Raw genomic sequence first — 20,556 nt, forward strand, 5'->3', positions numbered from 1 at the left:
TTTTTTTATATGGTGCATTTTAAGACGTACATGAATAGCACAATGACAGCATATACTGTACTGCAACATTACACAACTAAAATCATTCGTTCTTTTTATGTTTTGCAGACCAATTTGTTGGATTCTTCTCCACGGAATGCATCCCCTGTGACCCAGAATGGTGATAAAGGTAGCTTTCTTTTAAGTTTTTATTTTTTGGGCTTTCAGTTAGGGGTGGTTGATACACTGGTTAAACTGGTATACCAGATGAAATTACTAATGCTGTATAGTGGACTACTGAAATTTAGTAGGAAACTTATAAACACATTTAAATCAAAACCCAAAGGCACAAATCTCTACATGCAAAAGAAAGCAGAACATATGATTTTTCTGTCGGTGTGTTAGTATCTTAATGGTGAAGCCTTTATGTATGGACCTGTGTGTGAGCGGTGTGTAACACGTAAAGGTTATGACCCAGAGTGGCGTGGGGTTCAACCTGATTGGCGTCATGAACAGAATTTACTCCTTCTTCTTCTTTCGGCTGCTCCCGTTAGGGGTTGCCACAGTGGATCATCTTCTTCCATATCTTAAAACCAGGGGCTCCCAATAGTGAAAAATTTATGAGACCTCCTAAAAGCCCCACAGGTCAGGCCAGGCCTTTCCAGCTTGCCTAAAATAGGCCTCACCCCTGGCAGCCTTAACCTCCCAACTCCACAGGCAGGCTTTGGCCCAAAATAAGTAGCTGGCTTATAAAATTCAAAAATAACTTTGAATCCCCACATTATTAAAAGTGACCTTCAAAGGTGAATGTAAAAATATAAAACTCAGGCTTAAGGACAAGACCAATACAGAATTTTTATAAATAAAGGTATTTGTTTGAAAATCACAACGCAGCATTAAAAGGCAAAGAATTAAGGATGGAGGATTTGTCTAAAAGCAAACTGGTCCCAAAAATGTAATCCAACAATCAGAATCCACCAAAAAATCCAGAAACCAGAAAATACGCACCTCTTTACAACTTCAGTGATCCGCCCGGGGGCCCACTACTCACTTTAGAATATAAAGGCTGAGGGTGGTCCCGCCACTTGGGGTTCAACCCACAAAACGCAGAGAATGCCATCAATGAACATAGAAGCTCAGTGTTCACAGATTAAGTAATTCAAGAAGACGTATTCAAAGAAAAACCTGATTTTACATAAATCAAGAAAAGACAAATCAATACCAAACACATAATCAACAGATCATTTGGATCTTGATCTTTGTTTGTCCGTGAATGAATTGGAAGAAGAAGCACTAGATGGCAGTAGAGAGACAGCTAAAACATAGGCATTGCATTAAGAATCTCCTCCAGGCTTATAGTACTGAAGACTGTAGTACTCCAGTCACACCTCAAAACACAGACATTCAAACTAAACAAATTATTGTGCTTTAAATTCACTAATCTTTATATATAATCTTCATTTGGATCTTGATCTTTGTTTGTCCGCGAATTCATCTTCAACCGACACGGTATCCTTCAATAAGGGCGCGCATAGACAGGCGAGCTTCAATTGGGCACATTGAATAAAGGCAAACGCAACAAAATTATTACAGAAAATTTATTAGCCAAAGGCAATGATTGAATGTATAAAAAGGCGAAAGCAAGAATATCAAAACATCCAATTAATTAATGCGTGAACGTCTAAGCGAGACGAACATTTTCCAATCCTATATTCAGTGCATTTACAGATGTGTTTCCCGTTGATAGTTTTCTCCTTTCTGAATGTGTAGCCTTCGACTACGAGTAGATCTGCACCTTTGTTGCTCTTCACATATTCCAGAGCCATTTGAACTAAATTATCTACGAACGCCTTTATTTGCAGCGCCCAATCGAGGTCGCCCTTTTGAAGCTCGCCTTTTTGCGCGCACCCTTATTGAATAGAACATATAAGTCGGACACACTTCTGTGATTTTCCATCAGTCGGCGTTTGGAGTTCAAGAAAGAAGCATTGGTTCTTCCTTACTCTTTGGATTGCCACAAAGCAACCTGTGAGATTGGACAACGTGAAGACGCCGCCTATGATTAACCATCCATCAGTCGTGGGAAGAGAACCAGAAATGCTCCTCCACCACCACATAATTACTATTCGGACAGTGATTCCGAGTAGGCCGTTCCTATCAAATCAATGTCCAAGGGTTTTGTTTTGTAATTTTGTTTCCCTTATAAAAAATCATAATGCTGTGCGACGAAGGGCCCAGTTCACGACTGGCAGCCGCGTTTAAACAGGGAGCCCTTCACAGACAACACGCGTAACGTAGTTGGGCGCACATGCCTAGTATTTAAATAATATCTAAATATATAAAATAAATAACCATTAAATGAATACTCCAGCCAAAAATGATTTTTTTTTTAAATGTTACTTGACCCTGTGTTAGGATATAGCGGGTTGGATAATGGATGGATGGATGGATACCCCATGTAGTTTATAGTGATTGCCAAACAATGTTTTTTAATCTCATGTCTTCATGCAGAATGAGAGAAAAACGTTTATGATCAAATACAAGCCAATCAGTACCAATCCTGTACAACGGCAAAACACCCAATGAAAAAAAAAAAGAAACAAATTCCCAAGTTACTCGTGTCACATAATCCACATGTCCGCTATCCAGTCACATTCATTTTTTTTGCTTAAATATTATTAATGGTTACTTTTGGAGTTCTAGGGTGTTGTTACCGTGTTAGCCATTATGAATGTAATGAGAAATCAAGCAAAATGACCCCTTTGATTGGCCAACTAAAAAGATTACAATATGCAGGCTTTCAAGGCAACTCAGGCCTTCTTCTTCAGGCAAGATGTAATTGTGTAATTGCTTTGTAATTGAAATTGTTTGCAATTGATGTATTTGATAGTCATTTATGTAATTGATTACATTTTGCCTGAGGAACAGGCCTGGGTTGCCTCGAAAGCCTGCACATTTTAATCTTTCTAGTTAGCCAATCAAAGGGGTCGTTTTGCTCGACTTGTCACTACAGGGTTGTTTAAAAAGAATGTTCCCTAAAATTGCAAATATGTGATTTAAGCCGAGACATCGCAGTGCTGTCCAAATGTATTCTCTGGCCTTCTCAAGCCCTCCATATGTGTGCCCCTCATTGCCTCATCGCTGAAAATCAGGCAGGGTGAAAATGCTTCGTGTTCCCCGTCCCTTTGCGTTTTTGTGTACTAGTCGCACCTTTTCATTTTGGTCCTCCGTGTGCAGAACCAGCATCGTATATCCTGATACAATATTGAGTACATCTGGTCTGAAGAAGAGGCCTGAGTTGCCTTGAAATATTGCAAATTGTAATCTTTTTGGTTGGCCAATTAAAGGGGTCATTTTGCTTGACTTCTCATTAATTACTTTTGGAAAAATCAGCATACGACTTCAGCAGGGAACATATAGCTCTCCTCAATTGAAGACACGACTCTTCTTGACCAATGAGCGAGGTGTAGATGCAGATCTTCCTCCAGTTGAATCTATTTGAGTAGCAGAACATTAATAAGTGTTTCGACAGATTAATCCTTAATATATTTATTATTTGTTAACAGTATGAACAGTACATAAAAATGGATTATAACTAGTATTTATCAGAATTTTTAACTCTGCCATGATTTGGATTTTTGTCCACACAGCCCACTCCTACCTTAAATTACATTCACGTGCAGTCGAGTGGGGGTCAGTCGTCACACCTTAGTCTGCGTAGGTTGATATCTTCTGACAAGCAAATCTCTGCTGGTTACCTAATGGAGACGTTCATTGCTAATGAGTACAAATTGGTCTTTTTCAGAGGACCGTTACCTTAACAACATGTCATCAAACTCTTCTGGATCTTCCCTACTGCAACTGCCTTCACCACCAGAGGGAGCTACAGAGCAGCTTTCTGCCGGGCCAACATTTCCCAGCACATCGTCGGCAAGTGATCAGGATTATTCTGGCACCATGGAAGGTAGGAGAAATATTTTTTATATTCTACGCAGCCTTCATATTGTGAGAAAAAAAAATTCCGATGAGCTTTACTTGAGGGAACACATATTCAGCACACAAAGCTAATCTTATTGCTAGCATAAACACACATGACGTATAAAAGCAAGGTCCTGACGCTCTGTGGTCATTAAAGATCTCTGGGCGTCTTTTGAAAGTGGTACGGCTAAATTGCCAATCACGGCCTCGTCCGTTCTGGCCCCCTAGTCATCCCTTCTCTCTAATTGGCTTTCTTACTCACCCCTTCACCACCTAATGGCCAATGTGTGCTTACTGGGACAGCAATGGTTGCGCTCACGTCATCCAGGTGGGCACTACACGTTGGTGGTGGACAAAGCCGTTCCCGTTGTCTATGTAACGTGATCTGAGTAATGAGAAATGTAATTAATTATAATTATTAACTATTATAATTAAGCAAACAACAACCCTCCCAGGCATACCTGAGAATGTCTTGTTGAATGTCTTCGTTGCCAAGACTTGTAGGTGGTATTAAGATGGTCAGAGCTGTCCAGAGGCACCACAGGTTTACATTTAAACGCCTGGACATTTCAATCTGGCAGGTCCAGCTTGTTATGTCCACTAAAGGAGATGTGCCGGTGAAGTTTGTTCCACGGTTGAACTGGCCAGCATTCAGAACAACTCATCATTAGAGTGTTGATCACAGAGGGCATCATTTCTGTTGCTGTGTTTAAAAGTAAACCTCTACAGGATGATGCAGCCCACCTTCTAGTCAGTAACGTGGATGAATTTAAGCCGCATTCTACATACCCTGCCATGTTCTACATATCAGCTTCAATTGTAATGTGTTTGCTTTATTCCTATGTTTCATTCACGTAAACCCCCAACTGCCTTTTCCACTTGGTCTGATTATATCACACATAACCCGTCCAGCGTTAAATAGCATCTGAATCAGGAGGATTAAGTCCGTTCCCCGCAGTACCTTAACTCACCCTGAGTGACTGACCTGTCAGACATTCCTCGTTATATGGACTGGTGAGTTTTGAATCCTTTCCATCTTGCTTTTATCCTCACTCTGGATCTTCACCCATTCCATCCTCAGAGAGTCGTCACCCCCGATAAGGTGTAGTAGTTAGTGTTTTTTAGGGGGTAACGATCGCAGTGCCACAGGCCGACCATGGGAGAATCCACCATATCCCACTTTACATTCTCGGATGTTACAGACCTAAGGCGGCCTTCAGATCCTCCGTGCTTACCCTGTGGCATCCCAAAAGGCAGTTGAGATGGGCCAGAGTGCGGGTCTGCAATGACAGCAGCGTATCTTCGGTTTGTAAATCCATTTTAAAATTGTAGTAACTTATAGTAAGAGGCTTGAGACCAAATGTTAACATTAATAATAAGAGAGAGTAGAGAGAGCTTCTGTAAAAGGCTGCTGCAAGCCGCGGAGCCCGGAATTAAATATTGGGAGTGATGCCTACGTTAAGTGTTAAATATTATTAACCCTGATTGAATATCATACTGAATGATTATCAAAGACAAACAAAACCTTACGAGCCGAGTTGCTGTTTTTAAATGTGTGTGATATTCAGCTACATGCAGTGCGTTTTGAATTCATTTTCATTCAGAGCCATGACACATTTTCTTTTTACTGAGTACCTCTTGTCTGCCATAATTATCTGTCATTATTGAAGACTAGTCATGAACGGTGACTAATAAGACCATATCATAATGGCACTTCCTCAAACCTCTTTAATCCAAATCAGGGTTACAGAGGCTCGATTCTTTTTGACAGGGCGGATTATTGGGCCTATCCTACCTGACGGCGATTATTAGGCCAGACTTCCTGATGGCGTTCCCCATAGTTGACTTATTGGATATTCCTCAGGACCGGAGTAAGAGTTCATTCATCATTAAGTCCATGCTGCAGCACTAATGGGGCCCCCCATGACTTCCAAGGGGTATTTCCCAGAATTCCTCTGGGCCAATGGCTCGCTTCTTCTGTGCTGTAGCAGGGACAGCTGCCAAACCTCTCTGGCTATGAGTTAGAAAGTACATTATTTATTAATAGAAACGTCTACACGTGTGTCTGTCTGTCCGGCTTGGAAGTGCGAGGCTACAGCATGAAGCTCAAAGAGCCAGCAAGGCGGCCCCAAGTTAATGAGTCAGAAGAAGAAAGAAGGACGAGGCTACGGCATGAAGCTGAAAGAAAGCGACTCCATCGCCAAAGTGAAACCAGCAAGGAAAGAGAAATTCGCTTAACCGGAGAAAGATAAGGAGGGGCGAGCACATCGCCAAAGTAAAACCAGCAAGGAAAGAGAAACTCGCTTAACTGCTGATAGACCACGGGGGCAAGCACATCGGCAAAATGAAACCTCCGAGGAGACAGAAACCCACTTAGCCGCTAATACACAAGTGAGGTGAGCACATTGGCAAAACGGAACTGCCAAGGAAAGAGAAACTCGCTTAGCCGCTGATAAACCAGGGGAGCGAGCACATCAGCAAAATGAAACCTCCGAGGAGAGAGAAACCCGCTTAGCTGCTAATACACAAGTGAGGTGAGCACATTGGCAAAACGGAACTGCCAAGGAAAGAGAAACTCGCTTAGCCGCTGATAGACCAGGGGGGCGAGCACATCGGCAAAATGAAACCTCAGAGAAAAGAGAAACTCGCTTAGCTGCTAATACACAAAGGGGGCGAACACATCAGCAAAATGAAACCTCCGAGGAGAGAGAAACTCGCTTAGCCGCTGATGGACCAGGGGGGCGAGCACATCAGCAAAACAAGACCGCCAACTCGAAATTTCAATTTTTTTTTCTGACAATTTCAATAGTTTCTAGGAGCCCGGGCTTTTTACAGCACAGGCTTGCACAGCTAATTTAATAATAAGAATCAAAAGATGAAGATTGAAGTTAAGGTACTCAAAGTTAAATTAAACTTTGTCACCTCAACCATATACAAGTATACAGAGGGACAAAATGACAGATTTCGGTGCACACAGTGACACTTTCAGCGCAAACAAGACAAGACAGTGGGCACAACCAGCCAAAACCATGTGGCGTACTGTTCAAATATACAGTATGCCAATGCAATTTACTGCACTACTACCCATGAAAGGCAAGTTCCACAGGTCAATGTGGTGAGCGATCTTTGGACGCGATAGATTAAGTGACTTTGTATATAAACTGGAGGGAGACATCGGGGTCGGGTGGAAGATCACGAGAGGCAGCATTGTGTTGAGGACCTCGACAGTCTGTTGGACAAAAGCTGGCCCACACCCTGACAGATCTGGCTCTGGTTCTGCAGCATCGCATTCCAGATGCGAAAAGAAGGACAAGTCCATGCGAGGGGCGACAAGGGTCTTGCATAGGACAGCAGGCCTTACAGGCCCAACGTTTGGAGAATGTGTCTACCGGAGCAGGGAGCAGCCCCCCAATGCGGGGGTTCATCATTCTCTGTAATCCATCCCTGTGAAAGACAGAAAACACAAAAGACTCACATAAAGGTTTGGGACACCGTCCTGTATACTGTAGGTCACTTGAATCGTCCGTCTGCACCGTAAAACAAGCACATAACAGACTTCAGTAGACATTGATTGAGAGAACCAGGGGGACTTTTATATCAGTCGGACAGGAAATGACATTTGTAATGAAGGAAAAGGACCGGAGATGATGACACAGAGGGAAGTTGGAAGTGAAGTCATCTAGTGGTGGTGTATCTTCAGAAGCCGGAAGTGGATTTCTTATTATGGATGTGTGTAACTGTGGTTCAGTTCCAAAACGTACGTTTAGTCGTCTCCTTATCTCCTGGATAATAAGAGAGGGAGGCCGAAGCATTCCATGTCCATTCCACTCGATTGTTATTTTCCCGCAGCATCGGGCCCGTTGGCTGCCCCCCCCATTCGCACATGTGTGAAATCCCTTATGGTCGGACATGCTGCAATTTCAGTACCACAAGGTAATCCAGCTGGTCAGAGCGTTCTCAGTGGTGAGAACAGGGGACAGGAGGCTCACTCGTTTCAATCGCCTCATAAAGTGTCGTCCATGCTGGGCCTTTTTAGTTACAGAAGTGACATTGTGGGTCCACGCGGGGTCCTCAGTTATGCGTCTGGCTAGGAAGCTGCCACTCTTTACAGTCTCCAAAGTGGAGCCATTGATGCAGACTGGGATGTGGTCAGGGCGGGCGTTTTAACTGAAGTCAGGAAACTGAAGCAGCCCAGTTCATTTTTTTCTTCCATATCCACCTAAAATATTTTAGCTGCCTAATTTGATGACTCTCCTTTTATCATTCTTTCAAGGAGATATTGATAGCAGCGAAGTAAAGATTATCTTTTGTGTTTTGTAGATGTGTTTGAGCAGCACTTACTGGGGTCCACCGATAGCCAAGTGAAAGAAAAATCGACCATGAAGGCCATTTTTGCAAACCTGCTGCCGGGCAACAACTACAATCCCATTCCCTTCCCTTTGTAAGTATCTTTACACTCTGACTTGTTAGTCTTCTGAGTGGTGATGTTGACAAGAAACTACTGTACCACCATTAGCCGCCGTTATGTTAATGTAAAGCATCTGAGATTAACTTTGTGACTGCTAAGGCGTTTGTTAATAAAATGCTCTGCAAGTCCATGTAAAGTGCTTTGAATAGGAGGAAATGCGCAATGTCAACATAATTAATTAAAGAGGTGTTGGTGAGGCCAGCAGGGGGTGCTAACCCTGTAGCCTGTGCGTGGGTCCTAGAGCCCCAGTGCAGGGATGGGGACACTGGGCTGCAAAAATGGCGCCGCTCTTCAGGTCAGATGTAAAATCGAGGTCGTGATCCTCTGTGGTCATTGATTAACACTGGGCATCTTTTGAAAAGACCGGGGTTTATCCTGATGATGTCCTGGCTAAACTGCCCATCATGACATCGTCCACTCTGGCCCAATAATCATCCCCTGTCTCTAATTGGTTATCTCTCTCTCATGCCCCTTCACCACCTAATCACAAATGTGTGGTAATCGTGCTGACACAAAAATGGCTGCTGTCGCATCATCCAGGTGGGCACTACACACTGGCGGTGGTTGAAGTGGCACCCCTCTGTCTGTACAAAGCACTTTGGGTAGCGACAAAAGCACTACAGAAATGTGATTAATTATTATCATTATTATTATTATCATTATTATCATGATTATTATTTTATCATTATTATTATTATCATTATTTTTATCATCATCATTATTATTGTTATCATTATCATTATTTTTATCGTTATTTTTATCATCATTATTATAATTATTTTTATCATTATTATTATCGTTATTTTTATCATTATTATTATCATCATTAGTATTGTTGTTATTATTGTTTTTATTATTATCATTTTTATCGTTATTATCATAATTATTTGTATCATTATTATTATTATTTTTTATCATCATTATTATCATTTTTATTATTATTATTATTATTTTTATCATCATCATTATCATTTTTATTATTATCATTATTATTATTTTTATCATTATTATTTTTATTATTATTATCATTTTTATTATTTTTATCATTATTATTTTTATCATTATCATTATTATTTTTTATTTTATTATCATTATTATTATTAATAATCATTTTTATCATTATCATTTTTATCGTTATCATAATTATTATTATTATTATTTTATCATCATCATTATTATCATTTTTATTATTATATTATTTTTATCATCATTATTATTATCATTATTATTTTTATTATTATTATCATTTTTATTATTTTTATTATCATTATTATTATTTTTATCATTATTATTTTTATTATTATTATCATTATTATTATCAATTTTATCATTATTATTTTATCATTATCATTATTATTAATATCATTTTTATTATTATTATTATCATTATTATTATCGTTATATTTATTATTATTATTACCATTTTTATTATTATTATTAAGTCAGCCATTTAATGCAGCATGACAGCAGTATATGACCATCTGTGTGAAATGAATTGTCACATCAGATTTGCTCTTGGCTCTCTGACAGTGACCCAGACAAGCACTACCTGATGTATGAACACGAGCGAGTGCCGATTGCAGTCTGCGAGAAAGAGCCCAGCTCCATTATTGCATTTGCGCTCAGGTAACATCAGTTTATTTATTTATTTTTTTAAAGTTTTAATTAACAAACTGCACTGTGATGGTTCTGGTACCTTCATTTCTTTGACAGTGCAGTAGTGTTGACTGATTTTTCATTTGCAAACCTTCCATTCCACTGCTGTAATGCACTGTGATCGCGGGACTGTGCAGGTCTCTGGTGGAAACTGAACTCACTGAGTGCATGGCAGGAAGCAGCCGTTCATCACGCAGCCCCCTCACTCACTCACATACCCCCCCCCCTTTATCCCCACATCCTCAGACTGGCCCTCTGACTCTTCTGTTGAATGTTCCTCTGCTCGGACTCGTCTTTGGGTGATGGTCTTGATCTGATTGCATGGCCTGCCTGTTGATTTTTTTTTTATCAGAGAAATAGTACTCTTTAGGTTTGTGTTTTAAAAAACAGCAAAAGAAAACAGAATCTTAGAAACCGAGAAAAATAATTGGGAGGGGGTTAGTGGACAGGTGCCATACTAGCAGTTTGGTTTACGTTTCTTGTGCAGATCGGTTATTCAGCACTTAGCAGGCATAGCTGAAGGTTTTGAAGGCACTGGAGAAATTCGCAAATCATAAAATTGAATCCTCTAATCGTGGTGCCAGTGTTGATTTGTTGTTAGCTAGTATGTATGTCTGCGGTGGGTTGGCACCCTGCCCGGGATTGGTTCCTGCCTTGTGCCCTGTGTTGGCTGGGATTGGCTCCAGCAGACCCCCGTGACCCTGTAGTTAGGAATATAGCGGGTTGGAAAATGGATGGATGGATAGTATGTATGTACCTATGTATTTGTCTCAAGGGGGAAATTTAGCTTTTCACAAAAGCGCAATAAGTATTATAACAAACACACACAAGAAATACTAAAACAAAGAGAAGAAAACCTAAAGATACACGAGCAGTCACAGGCACAGTGAGGCACTACAAAGGTGTATTGCCTTTCAGTATGAAGGGACCCCTTCTGATAAATAATTTGTTGGCTAAAAATCCTCAGCTCTAGTGTGTCAGAGAGAGGATGCACAGCACTGTTCTTAACAGTCATGTCGTGATTTTCAAACAACCAGGGAAGCAGAGCAGAATCCCACCAACCTGCCCAGAGCAGGTGCACCCACCCAAAGGCGGCAGAGCTCCCACTGGAATGGCTGGCATCGGGCAAAATACGTTTCACTCTCAAAGCCTGAAAATATTTTCTGTAATGTCCTAAAACACATTCGCAATACCTCTAAAGGGAGAGGATCACTGTCAACCCCTATAGAGCCAGAACACAAAAACCTTTATAAAAGAGGGTTTACTGAAAGAAAAAGAATAACACAGTTAAAGGGATAACACAATAAAAGGCCCAAAGGAGTAAAAAATAATAATAATAATCAGGTACTTGCCTAAAAGGCAATCTAAAGTAAATGAGTTCCAAATTAATATCCACATGAATAACTCAAGAACAAAAGCAAAAAGTCGAAAATGAAGGCAAAAATACAAAGAAGAAAGCAACCCCAAAATCCAGCAGAGTGCATCTGAATGAACCGCATTTGACTTCAACTCCCAGTCTGCCTTTGTAGAGCTGGGGGTGGAGCCTTGAGGTGATTGATTGGTGGATATCCACGCCTCTGAGAGACATAAAAAGTGCTGTCGTTTCTACAGGGTGTAATGGAAGTGTCTGCAAATCCCCTTAAGTGAAAGTCTGCAATGTGCCCTTTAATCACAATGTCTGAATTGTTTGAACTGTGGAGCAGAGGAGGAAATCCAGGAGAAAATGGGTGATGGTGGGCACTTACACTAACAGTTGTAATGTTCTGGGAACAGTTGTGATGCCTACATGTAGTGGAGTGGTGGGCTTAGAGTGCATTTTAGAATATGTTTATGGCGCTAATAGGCTGCTCTAAATGCTGCATTAATGAAACAAAAGCTCTGATCTCCCTTTTATTCTCCTAATTAATGACAGCTGCAAAGAATACAAGAATGCCTTAGAAGAATTGTCAAAAGCAACCACAAAGAACACGTCTGAGGAAGGAGGGCAGCTGAACAGGTACACCAAACTTCATTTTATCAGAAGAGTGGATTTGATATCTCCCGTTGTTTGGGCGCCTGCCTAAATGTGACTCCACAATTCAAAACAACTTTTATTTTTCCCCCCTTATGATTTGTATTTTATTAAAAAATGAAACTCGTGTATTCTTTTTGCTCTGTTAAGCATATCAAATGTAGCTTTTCTCTAAAAAAAAATATTGTAGTATAGCACACTATTTAACTCCTATATCGTGTTTATTTTCATGGCCGCACCATAGCTGGTATTGTTATTGTGAATTTGATGAATCGCCTTATAGCAGGGGTCCTGAGTCGCGGTCCTGGAGGGCTACTGTGGCTGCAAGTTCTTGTTCCTTTCCTAATTAGAAGCCCATCCTTGCTGGTAGTAAACCTTGGCTTGAGTCTACACGACTATCTTTTCATTTAAAAACTCAGATATCAGTCTCTGTTTTTCACCTTTTGCCCACACTACTCCCATCGTTTTTTAACCCTGAAAAAGGAAGAATTTCGAAAACGGTCCCCAGAGCCAAATACTTGGACACGTTGGCTCAGCATTCGAAAACGGACAGTTTTGAAAATGTATTTTCTGATTGGTTCATTTGTTTATTACTTGGCCCTTCCCTGATTGGATCCTATGCATTACAACACGTCATTCCCTGATTGGTCACCCTTCACGGGAGAACGCCATACTCCAACGGTTTACAGAAAAGTCGCCCCTCACATTTCACCCCCAACAATTCACCTCCCACTCTTAGCCCCTCACATTTCGCCTTCCAGAGTTTGCCCCCTGTAGATAATTGAGTAGGTTACAGAAATGTAAATTTTTTTTCATATTGTCTAATTTATTTTGGTGTAATAAATGCACATGTTAAAATTGCCAAAAAATTTACCAAAAACGTGAAATACAATTAAACTTAAAATTATACCTGGAATTTTAAGGTTAACAAAAAGCATATGAAATATATTTAAGTAGTGCTCATTAAGACAATTATTATGTCATATAATGTTTCAAGGAGTGGCACGGTGGCGCAGTGTTAGCGCTGCTACCTTGGAGTTAGGAGACCCGGGTTCGCTTCCCAGGTCCTCCCTGCCTGGAGTTTGCATGTTCTCCCCGTGTCTGCGTGGGTTTCCTCCCACAGTCCAAAGACATGCAGGTCAGGTGGATTTATTGATATTGCCACATGCTGCTTGTTCTTCAGCACCGCGATGCACAGCCGATAGTCAGCCAGCGTAAACCGCAAACGCATGCTGCATAACAGCCGTAGTGTGTCCGGACACATTAAATTGAGTAACGGTGCTGACAAAAAAAAATGTGTGAAATCCAGTAACGCTAGTTCTATGGAATGCTATTTTGATATATCTATTATAAAAAAAAAATCTTGCAACGATACGAGACTTTACTCTTTGGAAGAGAGACAGAGAGTCACTTTCAGGTTCCGCAAGACGGACAAGTCACGTCATACTTACAACCTTTGGAAGCAAGTCCCGTGGTACACATGCAGAACAGCTTAGAGATAATGGAAGTAGGAAAACTCAAAAGTCTCAAAAAAATGAGAGTAAAGATCGCATTCGCACAAAAAACGGGAAATATTACTCGCTGAAATAATGGAACAGCGAAATGAGATCGCATAGTGTTTGAGGATGTCTGGGGGACAAGAGAGACAAGGCAGTGAGACAAAAGGACAGGTGCTGTAGAGGCTTTTAAACGTTCAGAGCGCCGCACGAGATGAAGATCACACGACACGGCAGCAGCAACAAGCCAGCAGCTGATCAAGCAAAGAGGAGGTAAAAACAGCAACTGTGTTTGTTTCCCATTGTATCACCGTTTAAGAGGAGGTTTCGGAGGAGCGACAGTGTTTCCTTGGGGTGCGTTCAGCCCCCCTCTTCACAACGGCGTGTAGCGCTGGCAGATGGGGATGGGGTTGGCGACTTTATTCTCAACATATAATTTTTTTTTCTTCACCGTGGCCCTAATACGATTCCGTACTGATGAACTGTCTGCTCAGTCAGAAGCTCTTTATTCACAAATCTGTTCATGTTAAAAACAGTGCGATCATCACTGTCTGGATGTTTGATTTCACCTGACGCGCTTTTTTCGGTGTGTAGAAAAATAAACGGCAAAGTCACATCTGCAATTGTAGAATAAAAAACCAGAAACGCGCATCTCGATCAACTTAGCCCAATGCCACTGGGCAGACTGCTTAACAAGACTTGAAGCTTGTGATTCTTGGCTTCACCCTACTTATGTGCCTTCGACCTATTCCAGGAAGTTTTTTGTTCCCCCCCTGATAAATTGCGCTTTGTACATTTTGAATGCTCCATACATGTCACCGTCCTGCTCCACTGACAGACTGAGGAGATCGTTCCTCCCTCAAACTATGCGACTCTTCAGTTCCACCCGGGGGGGGGGGGTAAACATTAACATTATTCAAAGTTGTTGTCTGTTTTTACCTGCATTTTTATTACTTCTTTAATTAGATATTGTTTTTTTTTTTTTTTTATTTGCATCATTATGCTGCTGCTAGAGTATGTGAATTTCCCCTTGGGATTAATAAAGTATCTATCTATCTATCTATCTATCTATCTATCTATCTATCTATCTATCTATCTATCTATCTATCTATCTATCTATCTATCTATCTATCTGTCTGTCTGTCTGTCTGTCTGTCTGTCTGTCTGTCTGTCTGTCTGTCTGTCTGTCTGTCTGTCTGTCTGTCTGTCTGTCTGTCTGTCTGTCTGTCTGTCTGTCGGTCGGTCGGTCGGTCGGTCGGTCGGTCGGTCGGTCGGTCGGTCGGTCGGTCGGTCGGTCGTAGATAATTCACTGGTCACTACAATTTTACAATAAATTCCATGGCCGGTGACATTCCCAAGCCTTCATGGAGGGCACTTCCTTTTCCTCTTTCTGCCGAAGCACACATGCCCAGTTTTAGCGATTGCCTGCGTTGTGTGTGTTTTTGACCATTTTAATGTGACCAAAGATTCATTTGTAAATAGCGTGACAGTGCCACTATGGGTGAAGGTCGATTTTATATAAAAACATGGCACTGTGGGCGTAGCCTGACTCCATGACTTTTTAGCATTTTCATTATTCCAAGACAAATCTTTTATCACATTGTGAATTTCCCTTTGCTGAGGACATTATTATCAGTATGTCTCATGGACTGGAGCAGATTCATACTTTTTGGTCCTTCCCTTCTTGTTTATTTCTATACCCGTGATTAACACACACACTTCATAATGCATGTAAGCAGCTTTAAATGGGACCACTTTAGCTGGAGTGCCGCTGGTTCGTTTGTGTCTCGTTATTAACTGACAGCCGGCAAGAAAATGGGAAACGGTTCAAACCTGAAAGCAGCCGTTTAATACTAAAACGAGCAATTAAGGGTTCTAATTAGTAACAACTGAGTTAACTATAATTGAGCCCAAGAAGGTACATTGCCTTAGTAACAAATAAATGGGTTCTAAATAAGATACTGTGACAACATGCTGCCCTCCAGGACCAAATCTGAGGAAGCCCACTGTGTAATGATAGGAAGACGATGACATGTTTCTGTTCCACTAAATGCCTTTGTCTTTTTCTGTAATTAGTTACTGTGCCTCTCTTTGTGCTTAAACCTTTTTTTTTTTTTTTTTTTAAATAAATTTTAGTGCCACGGACAGCAGAACAAAAATCAACAGCCCTGCCAGGCAAGCTGAGATGACAGGAGCAGCAGCAACAGTGCCATTAAATCGCAGCACAGAAGCCGATGTTCCGAGTAAGCCTCCGGTATTCTTTCCGATTTGACAGTTCTGTGCTAAGGTCCCATGCACTGACTACATATGACCAATTTATTTATGATTGACCTTCTTTTTCCTTTCACCTCAACCACTTCATTACAGTGGAAGATGTGAGCTCTCAGGTGCGTGACGGCTTGCGATTCAGCGTGTCCACTGACTGTTTAAATACAAAGGATTCGTAAAGGTCGGACCCCTTCACTTTATTCACATTGCAGCCTTGGGCTGAAATCATTTCAATTATTCTGACCCCCCAACTCCACATACTCATCTTTTCTTTCCTTTCCTGCAGATTTTTAACACCTTACAGATGCTGAATATACAGGTGCATCTCAATAAATTAGAATATCATCAAAAAGTTAAATTATTTCAGTAATTCAAAAACTGAAAGTCCTATATAATATAGATTCCATTGGCTTATATCTAATGAGAACCCAAAATTCAGATCTCAGAAAATTAGATTTAATTCAATATTGATGATATTCTAATTTATTGAGATGCATCTGTATCTATCTATTGCATTATATAATGCCTTTCCTATCTATCTATCTATCTATCTATCTATCTATCTATCTATCTATCTATCTATCTATCTATCTATCTATCTATCTATCTATCTATCTATCTATCTATCTATCTATCTATCTATCATATAGCACCTTTCACATCTATCTATCTATCTATCTATCTATCTATCTATCTATCTATCTATCTATCTATCTATCTATCTATCTATCTATCTATCGTATTATATAGTGCCTTTCCTATCTATCTATCTATCTATCTATCTATCTATCTATCTATCTATCTATCTATCTATCTATCTATCTATCTATCTATCTATCTATCTATCTATCTATCTATCGTATTAAATAGTGCCTTTCAATAAATTAGAATATCATTGAAAAGTTAATTTATTTCAGTAATTCAATTCAAACAGTGAAACTCATATATTATATAGATTCATTACACACAAAGTGAACGCTTGAAATATACCGTATCTACTCACAGATAAGTTGGGACTTGATTTTATTGTATAATTTCCAGTATTTTATAATGTCGGTCATATAAGTCAAATGTGGAAAACTCGCGCTATTGGCCCAAGAGATTGATATGCTAAGGCCCACCTGAGAGAGGAACCACGGAGCACACGGCCTTTTCTTTTCTATGTAATGTACCCACGTGACCACATGGCAATACCCGAACTATTCTGAAGTGACGTTTGCACTGATTTGTGTTTTTCGTATCTCACACCCTCATACACCTTTATCGTAAGAGCATCCCTTATCTACGATGGAGCGTTTGATCAGAAGAAAATATGAAGCTGGTTTTAAATTAAAAGTCGTTGAAGTGGCGAAAGAAATTGGGAACTGCGCTGCTGCAACAAAATTCAATGTGTCTGAGAAACTGATGTGAGATTGGAGGAGGCAGGAAGATTAAGTGTCGCGTTTTTGACCGGGTGTATAAGTCGGGTCTGATTTTATGATCGATTTTTCGGGTTTCAAGATCAGACTTATACGCGAGTATATACGGTATCACTCCGTGTGTAATGAATCTATGTAATATGTGAGTTTCAGTTTTTGAATTGAATTACTGAAATAAATTAATTTTTCGATGATGTTCTACTTTATTGAGATGCACCTGTATGAGAAGCCCCCCCACACACTTGTTTGTCCTTCTCCTGCCTGTCTTCAGGGTATTGGAGAACACTCACTAGAAGAAATCGCCCACAACATCACATGAACAGATTTACAATCACAACGTATTATTTAGGATTTGATGTCTCTGATTGGCTGGAGAGTAAATTCAGGAGGCTAAGATTAATCACCACATACGTGCCTCACATTACAGGATAATTTAGACAATAAGTAATCATTTTAAAATTTGCTTGAAATCAGAAGCCATCTTTTCCCGCTGACGGACGGGCTGAGTTTGGTCCAAAATTGGGCCAGTTATCCAGTAATGTGAGCTGAACATTAGCTGCTCGGGGCTTGAATTGAAGAACTTAGTGATCCGCTGCCATTACAGAATAAAGACGTTTGCTTGACTACATCAGGAGAAAGAAAGCTGCCAAAAGTTTGTGTGTCCTTGATTTGAGTTCATACCGCGGCTCGAAGATTTCAAATTGTGTGCAAAGAGTAAGGAAACAATTTGATGGTTGGGCAGCAGAGTTGACAGCCTTATGAATTTCTATTTGGTGTAACGTAATTAGTCTTCTTTTAAGCAGTTGCATTCACAAATGATTTCTTTTCACTCAGAATAATAACAGGTCATTCCACACTCGGTGATTTGTAAAAGGAGCATCCGCTAAATTGGATGTGTTTCCAATTTCTTTAACTTCCTCCTTGTTTTTAAATTGGCTTTTTGATTTCAAGCAGTTTGACTGTTTTATTACGCAGACAATTCGATAAGCAGCTTCTGTTGTGTTGTAAAATGACAAAATGTATAACCTGCTTTCTGAATTTCCAGATTGTCCCCAATACAATTTGAAGCTGAATGGTTTACGTAGGAGAGGCGGTTGCATCGTCAATTATTGTTACTATGTTCTTGATTTTTGCAGCCAGAAAGTCAACGGGAGTGCTGTCTTTTTTCCGTGGTTCAGGGACCCGCAGTCCCGATCTGTCCTTACAGGGTGCCGACAGTGCTCATTATCAGGTTGGACAGTCGGCAAAGGATGGGGCGGACAGCCATGGGCCTGAGCCCCAAGGTATAGCCCCCCATGACCGGCTTTGCTCTGTGTAACGTGCTTTTCTCTCTTAAAGTGATTCTGGTTGCTGTCAAATCCAAGCATTCCGATTCTCTACTTCAACTGCCTCACTGGTCTTCAAGTTCGGTCCTTCACCGTCATTGCTGCAGGTTTTTATTCCAGTCAATTTCACCATCAGTCCGTCCTTCTTATTTCGAGTTCTGTGGCCTTCAGATGTTTCTAAGAAATTCACTAAAGCTCGCAGATGTTTTGTCATTTTCTTTTTAATGTACCCCTTACTGGAGAGTTTGTTCTTCTAATTGTGTCCTGATGCCGATGGTCGCCGGTAATGAGCGAACCCCACTGAATTTGCTTCACCTTGAGTTCTGTGACAACACGAAAATCGCCGATCTCCACGAAATGCACTGAAGTCAATAGGGTAGGAGAAAATTAACTAGATTGGAGTGGATTATAGCGGTATGGTGGTCTTCTAAAGGTCCCCGAGGGTTAGGGAAGCATCTACTGATGATGCTGGACCGATAATCGTGACCAAAAACGTGGCCGGAGCTGAGCCACCGTGCCTCCCCGAGATAAACTTATATTCTGAGTCCATAACATTTTAAAAACCTTTTATATATCTCTCTGCGTCCCCCCCGAGATCCTATCACCATGAAGGACTAACCCCCTCAGAGCTTGTGATGTGGTGGATCAGTGTTCTACATGAACTGCTTAACAAGCGTGAAGATGCAACGTACAGCAAATCTGTGCACAACAACCAAGCGCTCTCATAATGTTGTCACTGAAGTTGGCGAATGGACCCCTCAAACGAAAACACTGAGGGGTTTTCTGTTCTTTTTAATCGCAATACTGTGTGCAAATCCAGCTGGAGTATCCATCGATCAGTTAGAGACATTGTGTGTGTGTGCGCGTTATTCATTAGTTTATTATATACATTATATACAGCAGGGAAAATAAGTATTGAACGCAAATGTCTACTGGGGATATTGACATGAAATTTTCACCAGAGGAGCGGCACGGTGGTGCAGTGGGTAGCGCTGCTGCCTCGCAGTTTGGAGACCCGGGTTCGCTTCCCGGGTCCTCCCTGCGTGGAGTTTGCATGTTCTCCCCGTGTCTGCGTGGGTTTCCTCCCACAGTCCAAAGACATGCAGGTTACGTGCATTGGCGATTCTAAATTGTCCCTAGTGTGTGGTATGTGTGGGTGTGTGTGTGTGTGCCCTGCGGTGGGCTGGCGCCCTGCCCGGGGTTTGTTTCCTGCCTTGCACTCTGTGTTGGCTGGGATTGGCTCCAGCAGACCCCCGTGACCCTGTACTTAGGGTATAGCGGGTTGGATGATGGATGGATGGATGGAAGGACAAACATTGACGCGTTCAATACTTATTTCCCCTGCTGTATGCGTGAAGAAGATTGGGCAATGCTGCAAAGTGTGAGTTGCAGTACAACGTTTAACACACTTGTGTTTTTATATAGTTTGCAAAAGCATCTTTGCAACACTAAATCAACTGAAAACGAAGATGGGGTAGCCATTCGCCTGCACTGGGTGTGTGCAGAAACACAAACGTGTGTCCTTCTTAAGGGGATGGTTACGCTTCTGGTCACAGGATTTACCACAAAACTATCGCGACCGGTAAATGATTTGCCTTTTGTGCAGGAGGTGCAGCATTCAGAGCGTACCAAACACAATTTAGACGCATACAGGTAAGCAACACAGAAAGCTCCATGGGAGGCAACTCCTCTGAGTCTGCTGGCTTTCTTCTGTGAAGGGTGACCAGTCAGAGAATGAGACGGCTCCGGTCAGGGAAAGGCCACATAATACTCACAAACCAATCAAGGCACGTTTTCAAAACTCTCCATTTTCACCACAGCGCTGGCCGGCGTTTTCAGAAATATACGACTCTGGAGAGCGTCTTCAAAAAAAATCGCCATGTTTGAGGGTTAAAAACGCTGGGGTAGTGCGGACAAAAGGCAAGAATGGAGACTAAAATCTGTGTTTCTGAATGAA

The 20,556-nt window shown here is 41.1% G+C and overlaps 1 protein-coding gene across 4 annotated transcripts in view; it reads left to right on the forward strand.

The window, feature by feature from the left end:
- pikfyve (phosphoinositide kinase, FYVE finger containing) overlaps positions 1 to 20,556 on the forward strand; it is a 158,262-nt gene that overhangs the window by 102,425 nt on the left and 35,281 nt on the right. For 2 of the 4 annotated variants that reach the window (XM_028808040.2, XM_028808041.2), the window contains exons 29-35: positions 109 to 169; positions 3,785 to 3,943; positions 8,278 to 8,398; positions 9,956 to 10,051; positions 11,994 to 12,077; positions 15,725 to 15,831; positions 18,411 to 18,557. In XM_028808040.2, the coding sequence (XP_028663873.2) occupies positions 109 to 169; positions 3,785 to 3,943; positions 8,278 to 8,398; positions 9,956 to 10,051; positions 11,994 to 12,077; positions 15,725 to 15,831; positions 18,411 to 18,557 (775 nt within the window). The remainder of the gene's footprint in view (positions 1 to 108; positions 170 to 3,784; positions 3,944 to 8,277; positions 8,399 to 9,955; positions 10,052 to 11,993; positions 12,078 to 15,724; positions 15,832 to 18,410; positions 18,558 to 20,556) is intronic. The other 2 variants (XM_028808042.2, XM_051930260.1) reach the window with 1 other exon arrangement.

Source organism: Erpetoichthys calabaricus, chromosome 8, assembly GCF_900747795.2.
Source record: "Erpetoichthys calabaricus chromosome 8, fErpCal1.3, whole genome shotgun sequence".
Lineage (NCBI taxonomy): Eukaryota > Metazoa > Chordata > Cladistia > Polypteriformes > Polypteridae > Erpetoichthys > Erpetoichthys calabaricus.